Genomic DNA, 15,308 nt, shown 5'->3' with positions numbered 1-15,308 from the left:
GGGTTATTTCATAGATTTCATAGACATTAGGGCTGGAAGGGACCTCGGAAGATCATCGAGTCCAGCCCCCTGCCCAAAGGGCAGGAAGTCAGCTGGGGTCATAGGATCCCAGCAAGATAAGCATCCAGTTTCATCTTGAAGGTGTTCAATGAAGGCGCTTGAACCACCTCCGGTGGCAGGCTGTTCCAGACCTTGGGGGCTCGGACAGTAAAGAAATTCTTCCTTATGTCCAGCCTGAAACGGTCTTGAAGTAGTTTGTGACCTTTCGACCTCGTCATCCCTTGGGGCGCTCTGGTGAACAAACGTTCCCCCAGATACTGGTGGTCACCCCTGATAAACTTGTAGGTGGCCATCAGATCACCCCTGAGCCTGTGCTTTTCCAGGCTAAAGAGCCCCAGGGTTAACAAACTTGTGGGCAAGAGGGATTCAGTTACCATAATACATTTGGATTTTCAAAAAGCTTTTGACAAGGTCTCTCACTAACAGCTTTTAAAAAAGCTGATTTGCCATGGGATTGGAGGGAATGTTTTCTCATGGATGGAGATCTGGATAAAGCAAAGGATAGAGCTAAATGGTAACTTTTCAGGTTGGAGGGAGGTCAGAAGTGGGGTCCTGCAGAGATCTGTGCTGGGCCTTATTTTGTTCAACATTTTTACCAATGATCTGGAAATAGGTGTGCACAGTGAAATCTTCAAGTCTGCAACTATATGTACACAATAGTGTGTTCTGAACTAGTTGTTACAACTCAGAAAAGTTGACCTTGGAGTCATTGTAGATTGAGCTGATATTTTTGGAGAACTATGTGCAGCAGTGACCAAAAAAAGCCAATAAAATGTTGGGCATCTTTAAAATGGAGAACATCATCATGCCATTCTACTAATCCATGGTGCCCCCACGTCTTGAACACTGTATGTAGCTCTGGTCTTCACATCTCAAAAAGGATGTAGTAGAATTTTCTAATTCAGAGAAGAACAAACAAAATGATCATAGGTATGGATCAGATGCCACACTAGGAGAGACTAGAAAGGCTAGAACTATTCTGTTTGGAAAGGAGAAATATGATAGAAGTCTATAACGTCATGAAGGGTGTGTACCGCATGAACAGGGAACTAATGTTAACCAAGTCCTAAAATGATAGGGGGCACTCACTAAAATTGGTAGGAGAGAGGTTTAAAACAAGATAAAGTACTTTTTTTGAATGAAGCATGTGGTTAATTTGTGGAGCTCAAAGCCACAGGAATTGATGGAGGAGGATAGTACAGCCATGGTCAAAATGGGACTAGACAAATTAATTGATAATAGAACATTTGGAGATGTCTCCTAGACATCTGTAAACCAGTGATGGTGGATGCCGACGAGGGTAACGAATAGGGGATATATCATTCTGGATGGTCTAGTTCAATGTTCTTCCTCTACAGCATCTACTTCTGCCACTGTTAGAGACAGGATATTGGGCTAGATGAACTATTGGCCTGACCCAGTATGGCAAATCTTATGTTTTTATGTTCTAGAAGCCTCTTTAGATCAACACAATATTAATATGATTTATCGCTGTTGAATGCAATATGCAACTGACCTGCTTCATGTTCCTGATGATTTTTTGGTTGTGTTTTACAGCAGCTTCTTTGACACAATTATATCTCAGCATAGTTAAGGCTATCTTACAGCCTGTGTGCTTGCTTACCTCATTGGAGTGAGTTCTGTTTTGGTGTTTGGCCCGATCGGATGCATTAGAGAAAGCTTTGTTGCAGCCCTCGTGCTCACAAACATATGGTTTCTCTCCAGTGTGAGATCTCAAGTGGGTTTTCAAGTTTTCTAATCTGGAGTAAGCCTTTGTACAACCTTCAAACTGTGGACAACATGTAAAACTGGATTATGCTAAATGCTTGTGATTTTAGGAAAGGTAAAACAGCCCAATATAATAACAAAATCTCAAAGATTAGAAGCTTAGTAATTTTGTTCAATGGATGGAAGCATTTTCTTCATTTTTGTTAAGACAGTCCTCTATAACTTGAAATAAAATACTTCTAGCACAATGCAAAATCTCCACTGTAAGAGAAAAAAAGTCTAGATAGTAACAATATGTTCATGTTTTTTTTAACTCAGAAATCCATTAGCATTTTGGGGTTTAGCAGTATTTCTATGAACAATGCAAGCAACTCTACCTTAGTGAACACCTTTTACAGAGAAATTTGATTATTTAATGGAGAGAATTTAGATTTAGGAAACTGGGCCTAATCGAATCATCATCTCACACCTTCCTGTAGTCACTGTCTTCTGTGCAAAGTAAGTAAATAACTGCTCCTCTGCTGATATGGTGCTGTTTTCACAAGATCAGACACAGGTGTGGAACAGCTATGTTGGGAGTCCAAGCTGGGAAGGAGCAGTTTCATGACTCAGCCTGTCAAACCTGTGAAAACCAGCTGTCCAGGATTGTGTACTCACAGTGCATTTATGAGGCTTTTCCCCGGTGTGTCTCCTCATGTGTACCACCAGCATATATTGGGCTTTGAAGGGTTTCTGCTCCCGGGAACAATCCAGCCATCGGCACACAAACTCCTTCTTCTCACCGTGGATGTGGTCATTGTTTATATGCTGCAGAGGTAGAAACCATATGACAGGTTAGCACATTAGCAACTCCCTTGTGTTGAAGACATCATACCACCACTATTAATTACTGTTACTAGTATTACCATAGAACATAGGAGCCTCTAGCATGGACAGGGACCTCACTGTGATCCAAACATACGATAAAAAAAGAAAGCTTTTTCTCCCAAGATATTATAATCCAAGTAAATTACAGACCTAATCTAAAACAGATAAAGTGTTATGTGGTCCTTTCTTTAGACATCAACAGGCTTTTGATTAGTCCTACATATTTAATCAATCCCAATTGATTAAATTATAATTGATTCTATATAATTGATTCTGTATAATTTTACTTAGGTCTCAATTTACATAGTTCACATAGGGTGTGTCTACACAAGACACTTAATGTGCCGTAGACAGTCTACGGTGCATTTACGCATCATGTCAAAAACTGTGCTAATGTGCAGAAGAATTAGTCTACTGCACATTAAGCATCACAAAAAGACGGTGTGCCATTGCTACTGTGTATTAGCACTGGCTACTGCACATTTATGTAGTACCTCATATTAGAGGTACTTAACTTAATGTGTACTAGCAACAGCACATTAATACATGTGTAGATGCGCCCACAAAGTACTACTTACATCCCAAAGACTTAATTTAGGTGCTAACACATGATTTGCAAAATCATGCTTTCAACAAGATAGCCTCCAAATAAAAAGGTGAAGTAAAAATGTTCAATTGAGCTTCCAACAAAATATTTGTCTCACACCATATTACCAGTATTTTCGTTTTGTGCATGTATTAAATTTAGTGTATGCTTGATAGACTTCAATTATTTAAAAAAGCAAACTGGAGTTCCTTCTAATCCAGATTTCTTTGCCATTTTGTAATATGGTTCTTCCTGCTTTCTCCTACAATTTCTTGAAGACTCAGACCTAAATTTGATTCTCACATGCACATGCTCAGCTCTCGTTTTGGTCAGTGGGATCTTCATGAATGAATCCAAAAGCAGAATCTGGTTCTATATTTTTCACTTTTTCCATTCCATAAGACCCTGGAGTCACAAAGAATTAAAAAAATGTACTTAATTCTTTAAAGTTTTTATGTACAGGGATAGCCTAGTGAGCCAGGGCATACATATCTTAGCATTAAGTTTATTTTAAAAAGGTGTAACTGTCAAAATTCTCAGTTTTAAAATACATACAATCGCTCACAACCAGAATTTTCAGTTACCTAAAGGAATGAATTTCAATGGCACTTAAGCTGCCTGATTCTCTTGGATTTCTTGGAAAGTACCATCAACCAGACTCTTAATTTTTTTGTATTTATTTTTCTGAAACAGGTCTGTTTCCCTCTTCTACCACTAGGTGGCTGCCTGTCTCAAAAAATGGAACTGTTTCAATTAAGGCACTAAGGCTGTTTCCAGAGTTTAAATTTGATCGTAGTACAGATGAAATCAGCATCCGCTCCATAAGTAGCTCATAGAAAAGTCAGGCATACAGAAAGTCAGTAGTTCATAGTGAAACACGAAAAAGATAATCCTGATCTTTTCAAAGTCTTGAAAACAATAAAAAAACTAAATAAAATCACTTATGTTCACAATTATACAACGTCTCTATGGCAAACACATGTGGGCTGCCTATAAAAGACGACTGTTCTTTTTCTGTTTTCAAAACTTTATTACCATTTCTTAAAAGTTATGATGCTGCGCTGAGCATAGGCACAGAACAGATGTGCTGGACAACGTACAACAAGTAATCTTTAAGAGTTTATGTTTCAAGTGCATATCTCTGTAGTCCATTCATATTACATGTGCCTGTACCAAAAGTGTACAGATGGCCAGTGTTTTGAAACCGAATCAGAACGGTACAGGAAGGTTAATATGTACTCTTATTGCCTGAGAGAAAAAGAAGCAGCTGCATGAAACTCCATTATGAAAACAACTATTGGTCAGATCTTTCTGCAAATAAAATGTATCACGAGTTGTCTGGATAAAGCTACACTGTACTGGAGGAACAAAACCAAAACTAGTGCATATGATGCAAACTGAATGTGGTCTGATTTTGAGTAAGGACCAGCAGTTCATTTTGTTCTCTTTTACCTCCAAAAGCATCCTTCTCCCTGTGCTGTCCTGCACAAGTCAGGGTGCAAAATTTGCTCACTTTAAACAAACACTTTGAAAATGGTTTCTCAGTACATATACCTATAACTCGCATCCATCCCTTGTCACCTCCTGGCTTCCCTCATGCACCCTCTTGCTTTTTGGACTCTCTGACTTAACATGACCCGTTTTGCAATCCACGCTAAAGGCAGATAGCTGCAAGAGTATTTGCCTGCTGAGCTATGTCATCCACCTCTAAATCCCTTCATTGGCTCCTCCATTCAAGCTTCTTGTGACTGCCTTCAGGTCACTGCCTGATGTTGCTGCTCCCTACATTTCTGCCCGCCCCCCCCTTAATCATGTCACTGCTTTCCCATTCTCTCTGCTTCTCCCACAGGCACCTGCACTTTATTTCACAATACTCCTGTGTGTCAAACACCTCTTGGTCCTTGTCTACAAAGCTTCTCTGTTCTCTCATGAAGATCCTCCTCTTCAAGTAAAGCCTAGAAGAAACCTGATAAGGGCATTTACTAAGCTGTGGCTGCATCTACATGAGATGCTGACTGCATTGTTACTGCACAGTCATTTAGTACTTGCATACACAAGTACTACATGATTTCACAGTAACCAGTGTTACTGCGCAGTAGTGTCCCCAAACGGCTTTTTGGTGACACTACTGCACAGTAGCTCGCTACTACTGAGCAGCCAGTGTCTTGTGTAGACACGGCCTGTTTTGACATAGTTAAAACATGAATGGGCTGTTCAGTGACCTGAGGGACACAGAGAAAGATGTGGAAAGGCAGTGGAACTGACACTGGGCACTGGTACAGAAGGAAGAGCAGAGGGCTGAGATACATGAAGAGTTGTAATGAGTTAATCCTACATAGCAAAAAAACCTAAAATGTCAGAACACAGCAAAACACTTCACTATGATGATTCTTGGCTTTCATCACCCTGATGGTTTATTTTGGGCTAGATCCTGATATCCTTAACACATTTTTATATTGGTCTGTGCACCACCACTTTGACAGACAGGTAGACAAATAAAATGTCTATTAGATTTTTCTTGGTCCTTTCAATTGTTATTTTGAAGAACAATATTTTAGAATTATTTTGTGGAATATGTGTGTGTGTTTCATTGAAAAAAATGATCTTTCTATCTAAAGTGTTCAGAAATTTCTCAACTCTGGCAATCAGGTTCTTTGATTCTGATAATTACCTTCGGATTTCACATGGTGTTTTTGACTCCTTGGTCTCCATAACATGAATGATTGAATAGTTTTTAGTTTATAAGACAAAGAACACTCTGGAATAAGAGTATTATGCAAAGCAGAAGCTTTGGTGGAGTACAATAAGGATTTATGGGGTTTCAATTTATAATCTGTTTGTAACCTTATTACACCCATGAAATGTCACATTCCAGGGAGTTGATCAGAAGGATTTTTTTTCCCAGTGAAATTGAATTTTGATGTAATAGCCCTAGTTTCTTACAGGCAAAAAGACCTTTCCTTTCATTCTGTGTTTGTTAATGACCCAATCCTGCAAGTCTTCCATTAGTAATCCTGATAAAGCAAATGGGCCCATGAAAGCCAAGAGACCACTCCTGTGTTTAAGGACAAACACATAAGGCTCCACTCAGCATCTGGCTCCATATTATTAGAAGCTTCCTACCTGATAAATAAAACTCTCTTATGAATAAACATGCTAAAAAATATCCCCCATTGTATACAACTGTCATTACACACCAACCCCTGCAAGTCCACTTATAAAATGCTGTTTTCTTTCAAGCCAATTCAATGTTACTCACTAGAATTAAATAAGCTGTCATCCAGTTCCTGTTCTTTAAAGGGTGTTACCATATTGCCCCAAAATCATTTGTGGAAAAATGCCAAAACATGGAGTGAGGACATCCAGTCCTGGTATAAAGAAACAGCAGTTCTATTGCCATCAAGGATATACCTGGCCTGTAATCTCTATGTGAAGATCAGGGACTGTAAACCTTGCTTCACAGTTTTTCTAGCAGCAAAATAGTCTATGATTAGCCCAACTGTCATTAAATATATAAAGATATCTGATAAAGTGTGTTTCATATGCATCCCATACCATTTTATAAGGCCGGTTCACTGCCTAGCACCCTGGCAAAAGATTGTATACGACATTTGAGGTAAGAACAATTAATGATCAAGTTTGGTATCCCCCTTCCATAATTTCTTCTCAAGGATAGGAATGCATTTGCATGCTGATCAGAGCGAACTACTTGGTAAGAGTTTACTCACTGAACAAAAGCCAAAGGTGTATCCCTCCATTGTGCAAGTGGCAAAGGAGATTATTGTTTGACCCTGGAGGAAAGATGTGAGTTGCAAAGGAGCACTGCAAAAAGGATCTATCTGAGGCTATAGCTTCAAACCAAGTATGATTTGGTGGAGAAAAGAAGAAAGTGTGGTGAAAACATCTAATTCTAAGTGATACAGTGAATGCACCATGGTGCATATTTAACATGAAAAACAGGAACAGAAAATGCTGCTTATCAGCTACGTGGCCCCATGAATGGCATTGTGGAAAGCATTGTATTTGCATTTCACTAGATGTTTAGTTAGTTAGGTAACTTCAATGTTGTATTAATAAAGTTTTTGATAATTAATTTTCCCACAAAGTTTAAAAGGAGTGCTAAAAGTCTCCACACTACAATGCATCATGAAACACAAACACTTAACCCTATTTATGGTGCAAATCTTTCCCCCAGCTGCTCAGACACAAGGCCCACAGGGCAGCAGAGCTACTGAAGTCCCTCTGTGTGAGACAGGCAGTAAGCGATGGGAGAAGAGCAGCCAAACAGCTTCCAACCATGACTTATTTTGCAGCTGCACAAAGGAGTGTGAGAGTCCACAAATAGCAGAGATGCAGTATTCCACAGCCCAGAGTATGGAGCACACAGAGCACAGACTGTGGTGAGCAATACCAGCTGGCAGAATACTTGTGTGCTAGGGCTAGAAAAGAATTAATTGGCCCTAACCTATAGGTTCTCCAAATAAAGCTTCTTCATTCTGGTTTCGTATTACAGATGAAGATTTGGCCCAAAGTCCATATGCAATTAAATTGCTTCAAGAGTGAGTCAAATATACAATGTACATCTACTGTATAAGCTCTCCACTTGTTTCTGTTTTCAGGCATGAACAGATAAAACATTTATACCAGCATAATATCGGTGTAAAAAGTAATGGAGAGATGATGTAAATCCTTAAAACACAGTAACTCTTCCCAACCCAGTGGAGGATTCTCTATCAAAGCATCGGGGTAAAACTCTACTGGTTATAACTTATTCTAGTTTAAGTTTTGTCTGTCCACAACAACCTTTTGGTGGCTGTTTGCTAAATGAAAATATGTTATCTCCTCCTACTTAGTGGTGAGGCCCAGTAGTATCTGCCTATGCTACTCGGTGAATTACCCTAGGATAGATGCATATCTTTTAATGAATGTATCTTCAAACCATCCCATGAGGTAGGGAAGTACTGCTATACCCACTTAACAGATGGAAAACTGAGGCAGCAGATGGAGAAGGTCCAGATTCTCAAAGGTATTTAGTTAGCTAATTCCCATTGATGTCAGGCTGATTTCACTAGTCTAATTTGGGCCAAACAGGCTTGGACTTAGAAAAAGCAATGACCTGCCAGAAAAGTGGACATGCAACATTTATACTAATGCCCATCCTGCTTCCTCCTCAAGGATGTTATCCATGATTCATCTCTGCTCTTCACTACCATATTAGGTAGTCAGGCAAGTTGGACATGACAACATCTTGTCATAACACTTCGTTAGAAGGTGACATGCACACTCCTTCCTGTCAGACCAGCAATGGACAAAAGACAGTGTATAACTGATGACCCATGGTCTGTGACCACATGGATAGAGGACAGATCTGAAAAAGAGCCAGGATAGAGAGATGCAACAGGCCAAATATATTCTCCCACAGTGGAAATCCCAGGGGCTAGGCAAATGCTTTGTAATGTGGAGTGGGACTGCTACATCCCTAGTAAATTTTTCAAGCGTGTTCTAAGCAGAGTAACTGAGTCCCCCTCTAATCTGTAATAGCACTGCAGACTGTGGTCACTAATACCAACTGGCAGAATAGTTGTGTGCTAGGGCTAGAAAAGAATTAATTGTCCCTAACCTATGGGTTATCCAAATAAGGCTTCTTCATTCTGGTTTCGCATTATAGATGAAGATTTGCCGTGTAATTGAAGTCTCCAGGTGTCTCCCTGCCCTGTCTCCCCACTCCCAAACACACACACTCTGGAGTTACTCTGCATCATTGCCTGGAAAGCAGGCATGAATACACCCTATTCTTTTTCTACAAAAGATCACCCTCAGGAAAAGTCAAACCCCTGTACGGACAGGCTAAGCAGCAACATCACTAATGCAACCTTCACGACTGCATAGAGATTGTATGCATTTGCCCCATGTATTTAAGGTGGCATAAGCACTTAAGCCATTGCTAGTCCTTAAAATGGGAAGAAGGACATAAGCCACTTTAAGCCCTTCTAGTAGCATAAGCACTTAAGCTGCTTTCAGTTCCTAAGGCTAAACAGAACCTATTACCATGCATTGAGACGCATGTATTCGCACACTGTCACATGGCTGTGTGGCAGCTCAGACAATCCAGCTTCCTACTTCTGAACGTATTTATTATTGAATTATAGTCTCCATAGTTGTGCTGGGCACTTCCTAGATGACTCAATAACAGTGCCTAGACAAGTCTTCAGCAGCTGTAAATTGACAAAGCTCCACTAAGTCAATGAAAGTATGTCAGTCTCCACAACTGAGCATTTGTCCCCAAAAGAGGCCATGCTCCAAACAACTTCCAACTGAAAAGACTGATCTTGGCATCTTCATTGAAACTGAATATTCCAAAAATCATCCCAAGTAAAACCAACTGGACCTCAAATGTGTTGTGGTGATATGATCATTTTTTAGCCATTTCAGGCCTGTAATCACATGGATAAATGTCCTCTTTTACTGTAATCTTCACTCTGGTGGTTGAGCTAGCTATCAGACTTGATGACATTTCTGTCACTCAAGCTCAAAGTACAATTTTCAAATTTTGTTAATTATCAGTGATTCAAAAAAATTGTAGGGATGAACTCCTAAATGAAGATATGCCTAGTTCCAATGATCAGATCTTTTTTTTTTTAATTGTTTAGAGGAGAAAAAAAAGTGGAGGGTTTTAACAATGGAAAAAACCAAGACTACCATATGTGCATAAATCAAAGAGATCAACTCACTAAGCTAGGAAAGCTTCATTCAGAAAAAATGGTTCTTTGGAAAGTTAGTTAGCAGCACATACCAACCAGAAGGTATAAATTAAACCACTTTCTAGGTTTAATATATGAACACTATATAGAGCTTCTGGAGAAGACATGTCACTTTAAAATATGAACTAAACAGCACTGAGTGCACTGTATCCATTAGGCACATTAGTGACCCTTAATAGCAAGAAAAAAGTGCACTCAGCTGGAATTCTGGTTAAAGTCAAGTGCTAGCTCCACTTTTTCTTACTCCTGTAGTTAATGTTACTTGCTCAGAGTCCCATCTCAATTCCTTGAGGAAGACTGGAAAAACGGGCAAGAGCAGTCTGTGGAAGAAAGGAAGTAGGGGGATCAAAATTAGAAGGCCAAGTCAACTAAGAATTAATGACAGGTTATAAGCAAATACGCAGGCCCACATCAATGTATAGAAAGGACCATTTGCATTGGGGCACAGGAGGAAAGGCAAACTAGTAGGCAGTTCAGACAAAGGCAGTGAGTGATGGCAGTAGAATGAAAGAGTCCCGGGAGCTGATGGGTGATAGGGCGAGCAAAAGATGGAACGCAGCAATGGAAAGAATAGGGAATGGGATAAACCAGACAATTAGAAAAGAAGTTAGAAGGAAGAAAGAGCCAGGGAACAAATACGGAGCAGCCAAGAAGGTGGCATAGGAAAGGAAGTCACTGAAGATCAGGAGGGGTCTGTGTGGGCAGCCACGTTCTCTACATGACAAGACCAGAGAGGAAAAAAGAAAAATAGGAACTCTTACACAACAAGGCAGCTTTTATCTCCACCAAACTCTATTAGGAGGCGAACTCATGTAAACTGAAATGGGCTGCTTAATGTGAGCACTTTAGCACAATTAAGAACATAAAATGATTGCATAAAAATTGGAGCTTGCCCCTATCAGATAAGGCATGCATTTTAGAAGCCTCTTGTCTTCCAAATAAACCCTTATTTTCATGGTTAAATAATATTTATACTTGCCTCCAGACAAATGACCTGGAAAATGTGCTGGCAGTTGCTGGCTCAGTATTTTCCCCATATTAAAGCAACGTATCAATTTAAACATTCAAGGTGCCAGCATGCAGAGAGATAGGCAGGCAGTGAGATTTTCTTTCCCTTTCTTGAAATGAAGCACTTTTTTGGCCTAGAAACCTATCTATCTGGAGTACAGACCCACCCACAACAAGAAGCCATTATTTATGAAACTGTGATACACCATAATGAGATCCGCAGTCATCATGGGAAAGTGGTTTCAGATGCCATATTAAGACAGATTAAGTTTTTGCGAGAAGAATGGGATAGATCAGTTAGATCACTCTTTGTGGTCTTGTTCATTCTTTGAAGAAATAAGAGGGAAACTGAGCTCTCCATTAGGAGGAAATTTTAAGTAGTGGGCTAATGAAGAAAAAAACAATATGGCTCCTTTCTAACAACTTACACCTATACTCTGCAGGTGTATTTATGCTACATAAAATAAAAAATAAGGATGAAAAATCTAATATAATTACCTGATTTAAATTTTTTACTCTAATATTTTCTAATGCTTCGTTTTATTTATTTTTATGCATCTTCATACCCCGTGTTCAGTTTTACTTTTGTTTAAATTAGTATAATGTGCAATTTTATAGTATGCTTCTACTGATAAGCAAACATTATGTAACTATATCTAATTTTATTGTTAATTCTATTATATCACTTTAGCGAAAGCTGTATGTAAACTACTACTACTAGAATACACCCTGACATATCCCAGGTCAACCACCTACAACAGCTGCCACCTAGCTCTAAGGGAAGTAAATACTGATCTTATTCTTTGGGAAGCAGCAGTCTAGAGACATGAGTTTAGTCCTGCATTATTGAGACGGAGCTTTCAGTTCAAGTTAAAAAAAGAAAAATCCATTTAAATTGATGACGGTAGCCACAATTTCCCCTTCCCCCATTGACGCATATCCTACTTGGGGCTTGTTGGTTGTCAACTGTGGCCTAGTGCCAGCTGTGTTTGAATGGCATTTATGTTACCTTGTAGCTGATGTGTCTTAGTTGTAAATGCCATATTGGATTCTTCATTGCTCTGTATTAACAAGCCTTTTATAAGTATGCAAATCAGAAGTGCTTTCTATAGGCTAATTTATATGAAGGGGTGTTTTCCCCCATCCAAAATTTTAAGCTTTCCTTTTTGTTCATTATCAATACATTGTCTTTGTTGCCCATCAATAGGTTAAACATACCCAACGTGTATGTTTAAATGCTGAAGACAGAGAAGTCCCCAAGGATACGTCAAATGTTGGCTCCTGTACAAAGAAAATACTGTATTTTGCTCTGAAGAGCTTTCTGTGGCAATTTAAGCACAGCGAGACAGACACAATATCCTGGAGAGAGGAAAACCGGCCTTATTACATTCCTGACCCAGGAGAAGGGATCTGCCCTTAGGACATAAAGGGAATCAGTGGGGGTGGTGGTGGGGAGAGAGGGGGAGAAAGAAAAGTTAGCTAATCCTGAAAGTAAAGACAGCAGTACATAATGCTGTGTGGCCTTTCTTTTCAGCTCTTGTTCTACAGTACATATATGATACAACATTGAAGAGGCAAATACCTTTTCCTGTTCAGCCTGAAGAGGTATTCCATGAGGCTGTATTTTGGCTTCCGTGTTTTCATGTGGGCATTGAGATACTTCGGGAGGTGGGGATAGAGAGGAATGTGATATTATAAGGATTCCTTCCTAGTAAAATCACATCTTGTTCCTGTTTCATTTAATAAAAAAATCTATTCACATTATCTAATATGCCAAGACAGCTAACAGCTCTGTAAAGGTGATTTCCCCAGTCCGTTCTTGGTTTCCTCTGTAAGTCCATGTAGCCACGAAGCAATGGGCAAAAACCCATGCTTTCAGTCTTAATATAGAAAAGTTTACTGAATAAGATTCTTCCCTATCATCAGCACCATGGTTGTGGAGGTTAATCGCTTTACTTTTATAGCTATATAAAATGCTTTAATAGGCTCTGAGTTTTATTTCTCCTCTGAAGTTCCTTCACATGACATAACCTAAAACTAAAGTGCCATCTCTTAGGAAAGAGGCTTACATTCCTGTATTATTAACTGGGAGGTTAATAGAGGAAAGCTGGAATCTTAAAGAGGTCAGGCTTTAGGCTTTCTTTTCTTTTCTTTTTATGGAAAGAATTTTACACTAGAAGTGGCTGTGATAATTGAACCTTGCCAATCCCTTTCATGCTGAAGTGTTATGCTACACGTGGTGCCTGAGTTCATGTGGGTTGTCAGTATTTCCATATTTCATGACATCTGTCCCTATTCCCCTCTCAGTCTAAAACTGTGAATCTTCCAGGCACATTGCCAAGCCTCTCTATTTGAGGAGGTACTGGGAGAGGGGTGAAGTTGTTGCAGTGATTTCTGTCTAACAGGATTTCTGTCTAGTAGGAAAGCACAAACTGGATGTTTAAGCCAGGCCTGTCAAACTTCTAAGTCACTGGGGGCTGCACCAATGGGGGATATACCATGTGGGCTGTACCAGTGCAAGCCACAGGTCCCTTCCCCCCCCCACCCTGCCATGTAAGTACCCCACCACTGCACAACACATGTGGGCACCCCAGCTCACCCTCAGCCCCCTGGCTGCAGTCCCTCTCAGCACCATGGGCTGTGTCATACTACCCTACCCTGGTTTAAGCTATACTGGGCACTTAACAGCTATCCTGGGCACCTGAGCAGTCAGACAGTCCCAGTTTAAGTTAGACTAGGCACCTGACTGGTGAGCAAGTGATGTGTGTGGAAACAAACCTGGAGCACTGAGCTATAATTTTCAAAACTACTTAACTGACTTAGGAACCCCAATCCGATTTTCAAGATATGTGTTAACATAATGCTGTGCCTGGAAAAATAAGTCCTGCAACTTAACAGAGCTAACTAGCTGGATGCAGCACTGTGCTAAGGTGGCTAAACTGCTTCTGATCCTGGATGCAACATTTTCAGAAATAGCTTGGTGCACCCTCCATAGGGCACTGCCCTGTACTACATAAAAATATCTTTGAAAACCTAAATGTCATTGATTTTTCAGTGAGACTTAAAACAAGACCTAGATTCACAAGGGTTTTTTACACCTTGTGATTCTGGCCCTGAGCGACTAAATCAATTTTAAAAATGGATCTTGGGTGGCCTTGAAAAATATTTTCAACTTTGCACCTCCCAAGTTCTTTGTATTTTAAATATCAAAACCACCAAGCGTTTGGGATGATCTCTCTTTGCTGTGTAGTTCATATGATAAATAAAGAGTAATTCATCAGTTGGGAATGCAATTGATGGTGGCCTGCAATATAGCCATGTATTATAGCTTAGGCTTGGTGAGCTGGATCTGGTCACACAGACACACTCCACTTGTATTAAGTTTTGATTAGGCTTTAAAGGCTCCTTGTGTGCTGTAGCACAGGGAGGGTGAGGCCAAGGACCTGCAAGGTAGAGTGACAGAGCTGTAGTGGCCTTGGGACTGCCACAGTGGAACAGCACTGTTCATGCTACATGAGCTGCTGTACACTTGAGGAAGGATTTCCCTTCATGCACAGGCTCTGTACTACCTAGAGATCACAGTTCTGCTCTCAGTTGCACAGGCACAGCTCTGACTGAAGCTATTAAAAAATACAGTTATGTAACAAGAGTACAATTGTTCTCGTAGTTTGCTGGCAGAGAGGGTGAGCAACTATTAGCAGCAAATCAGTATGAATGAGATCATCTCAGACTGTTGCCCAGGAAATACACAGCTTAGTTGATTTTGAATCACTGATTATGGAGAGATATAGTATCACCTGAGCCTCAGCTCTAGGATTCCCTATATCTGGGGATTATAATGGTTTTAGTGTGCAAATGCTGCAGTATTTCCAGGAAGCCCACGTCATAACCCATTAAACATCGTAATAGGCAGTATCCGACGCGAACAATAGCTGACTTCCTTGTGTGTTATAATGAACTCACATAAAGCTGTGTTAATGAAAACATACGTGAAAAACAGGGCTTACCAACCCCATCCCCACACCCACATGCCTAAACAGCTGCAGATGTTAGTGCAACACTTTGAAAAGTGCTTATCCTATTTCTAGCTTTCTTCATTGGCAAAAAATGTCACAGAGTTCTGCTCTGTGCAGGGGGACAGTAAAAGAATAACAAACAGCATTTCAATAAGGTATTTCATTTTATTTGTAAACACCTTGAAGGATGAAAATACCAGCCTGCTTTTGTAAAAACATACCATCACATGAAAGGTAGACTACCTAAATACTTTAGATATTTTCCCACGTGGCTGCAGTACA

The 15,308-nt window shown here is 40.0% G+C and overlaps 1 protein-coding gene across 5 annotated transcripts in view; it reads right to left on the bottom strand.

The window, feature by feature from the left end:
- GLI3 (GLI family zinc finger 3) overlaps positions 1-15,308 on the bottom strand; it is a 277,052-nt gene that overhangs the window by 20,356 nt on the left and 241,388 nt on the right. For all 5 annotated transcript variants that reach the window (XM_025200050.1, XM_025200054.1, XM_025200051.1 and 2 more), the window contains 2 exons: positions 2,446-2,595; positions 1,685-1,849 (listed from right to left, as the gene is read on the bottom strand). In XM_025200050.1, the coding sequence (XP_025055835.1) occupies positions 1,685-1,849; positions 2,446-2,595 (315 nt within the window). The remainder of the gene's footprint in view (positions 1-1,684; positions 1,850-2,445; positions 2,596-15,308) is intronic.

Source organism: Alligator sinensis, unplaced genomic scaffold, assembly GCF_000455745.1.
Source record: "Alligator sinensis unplaced genomic scaffold, ASM45574v1 scaffold254_1, whole genome shotgun sequence".
Taxonomy (NCBI): Eukaryota; Metazoa; Chordata; order Crocodylia; family Alligatoridae; genus Alligator; species Alligator sinensis.
This window is presented reverse-complemented; position numbering and strand designations above follow the sequence as displayed.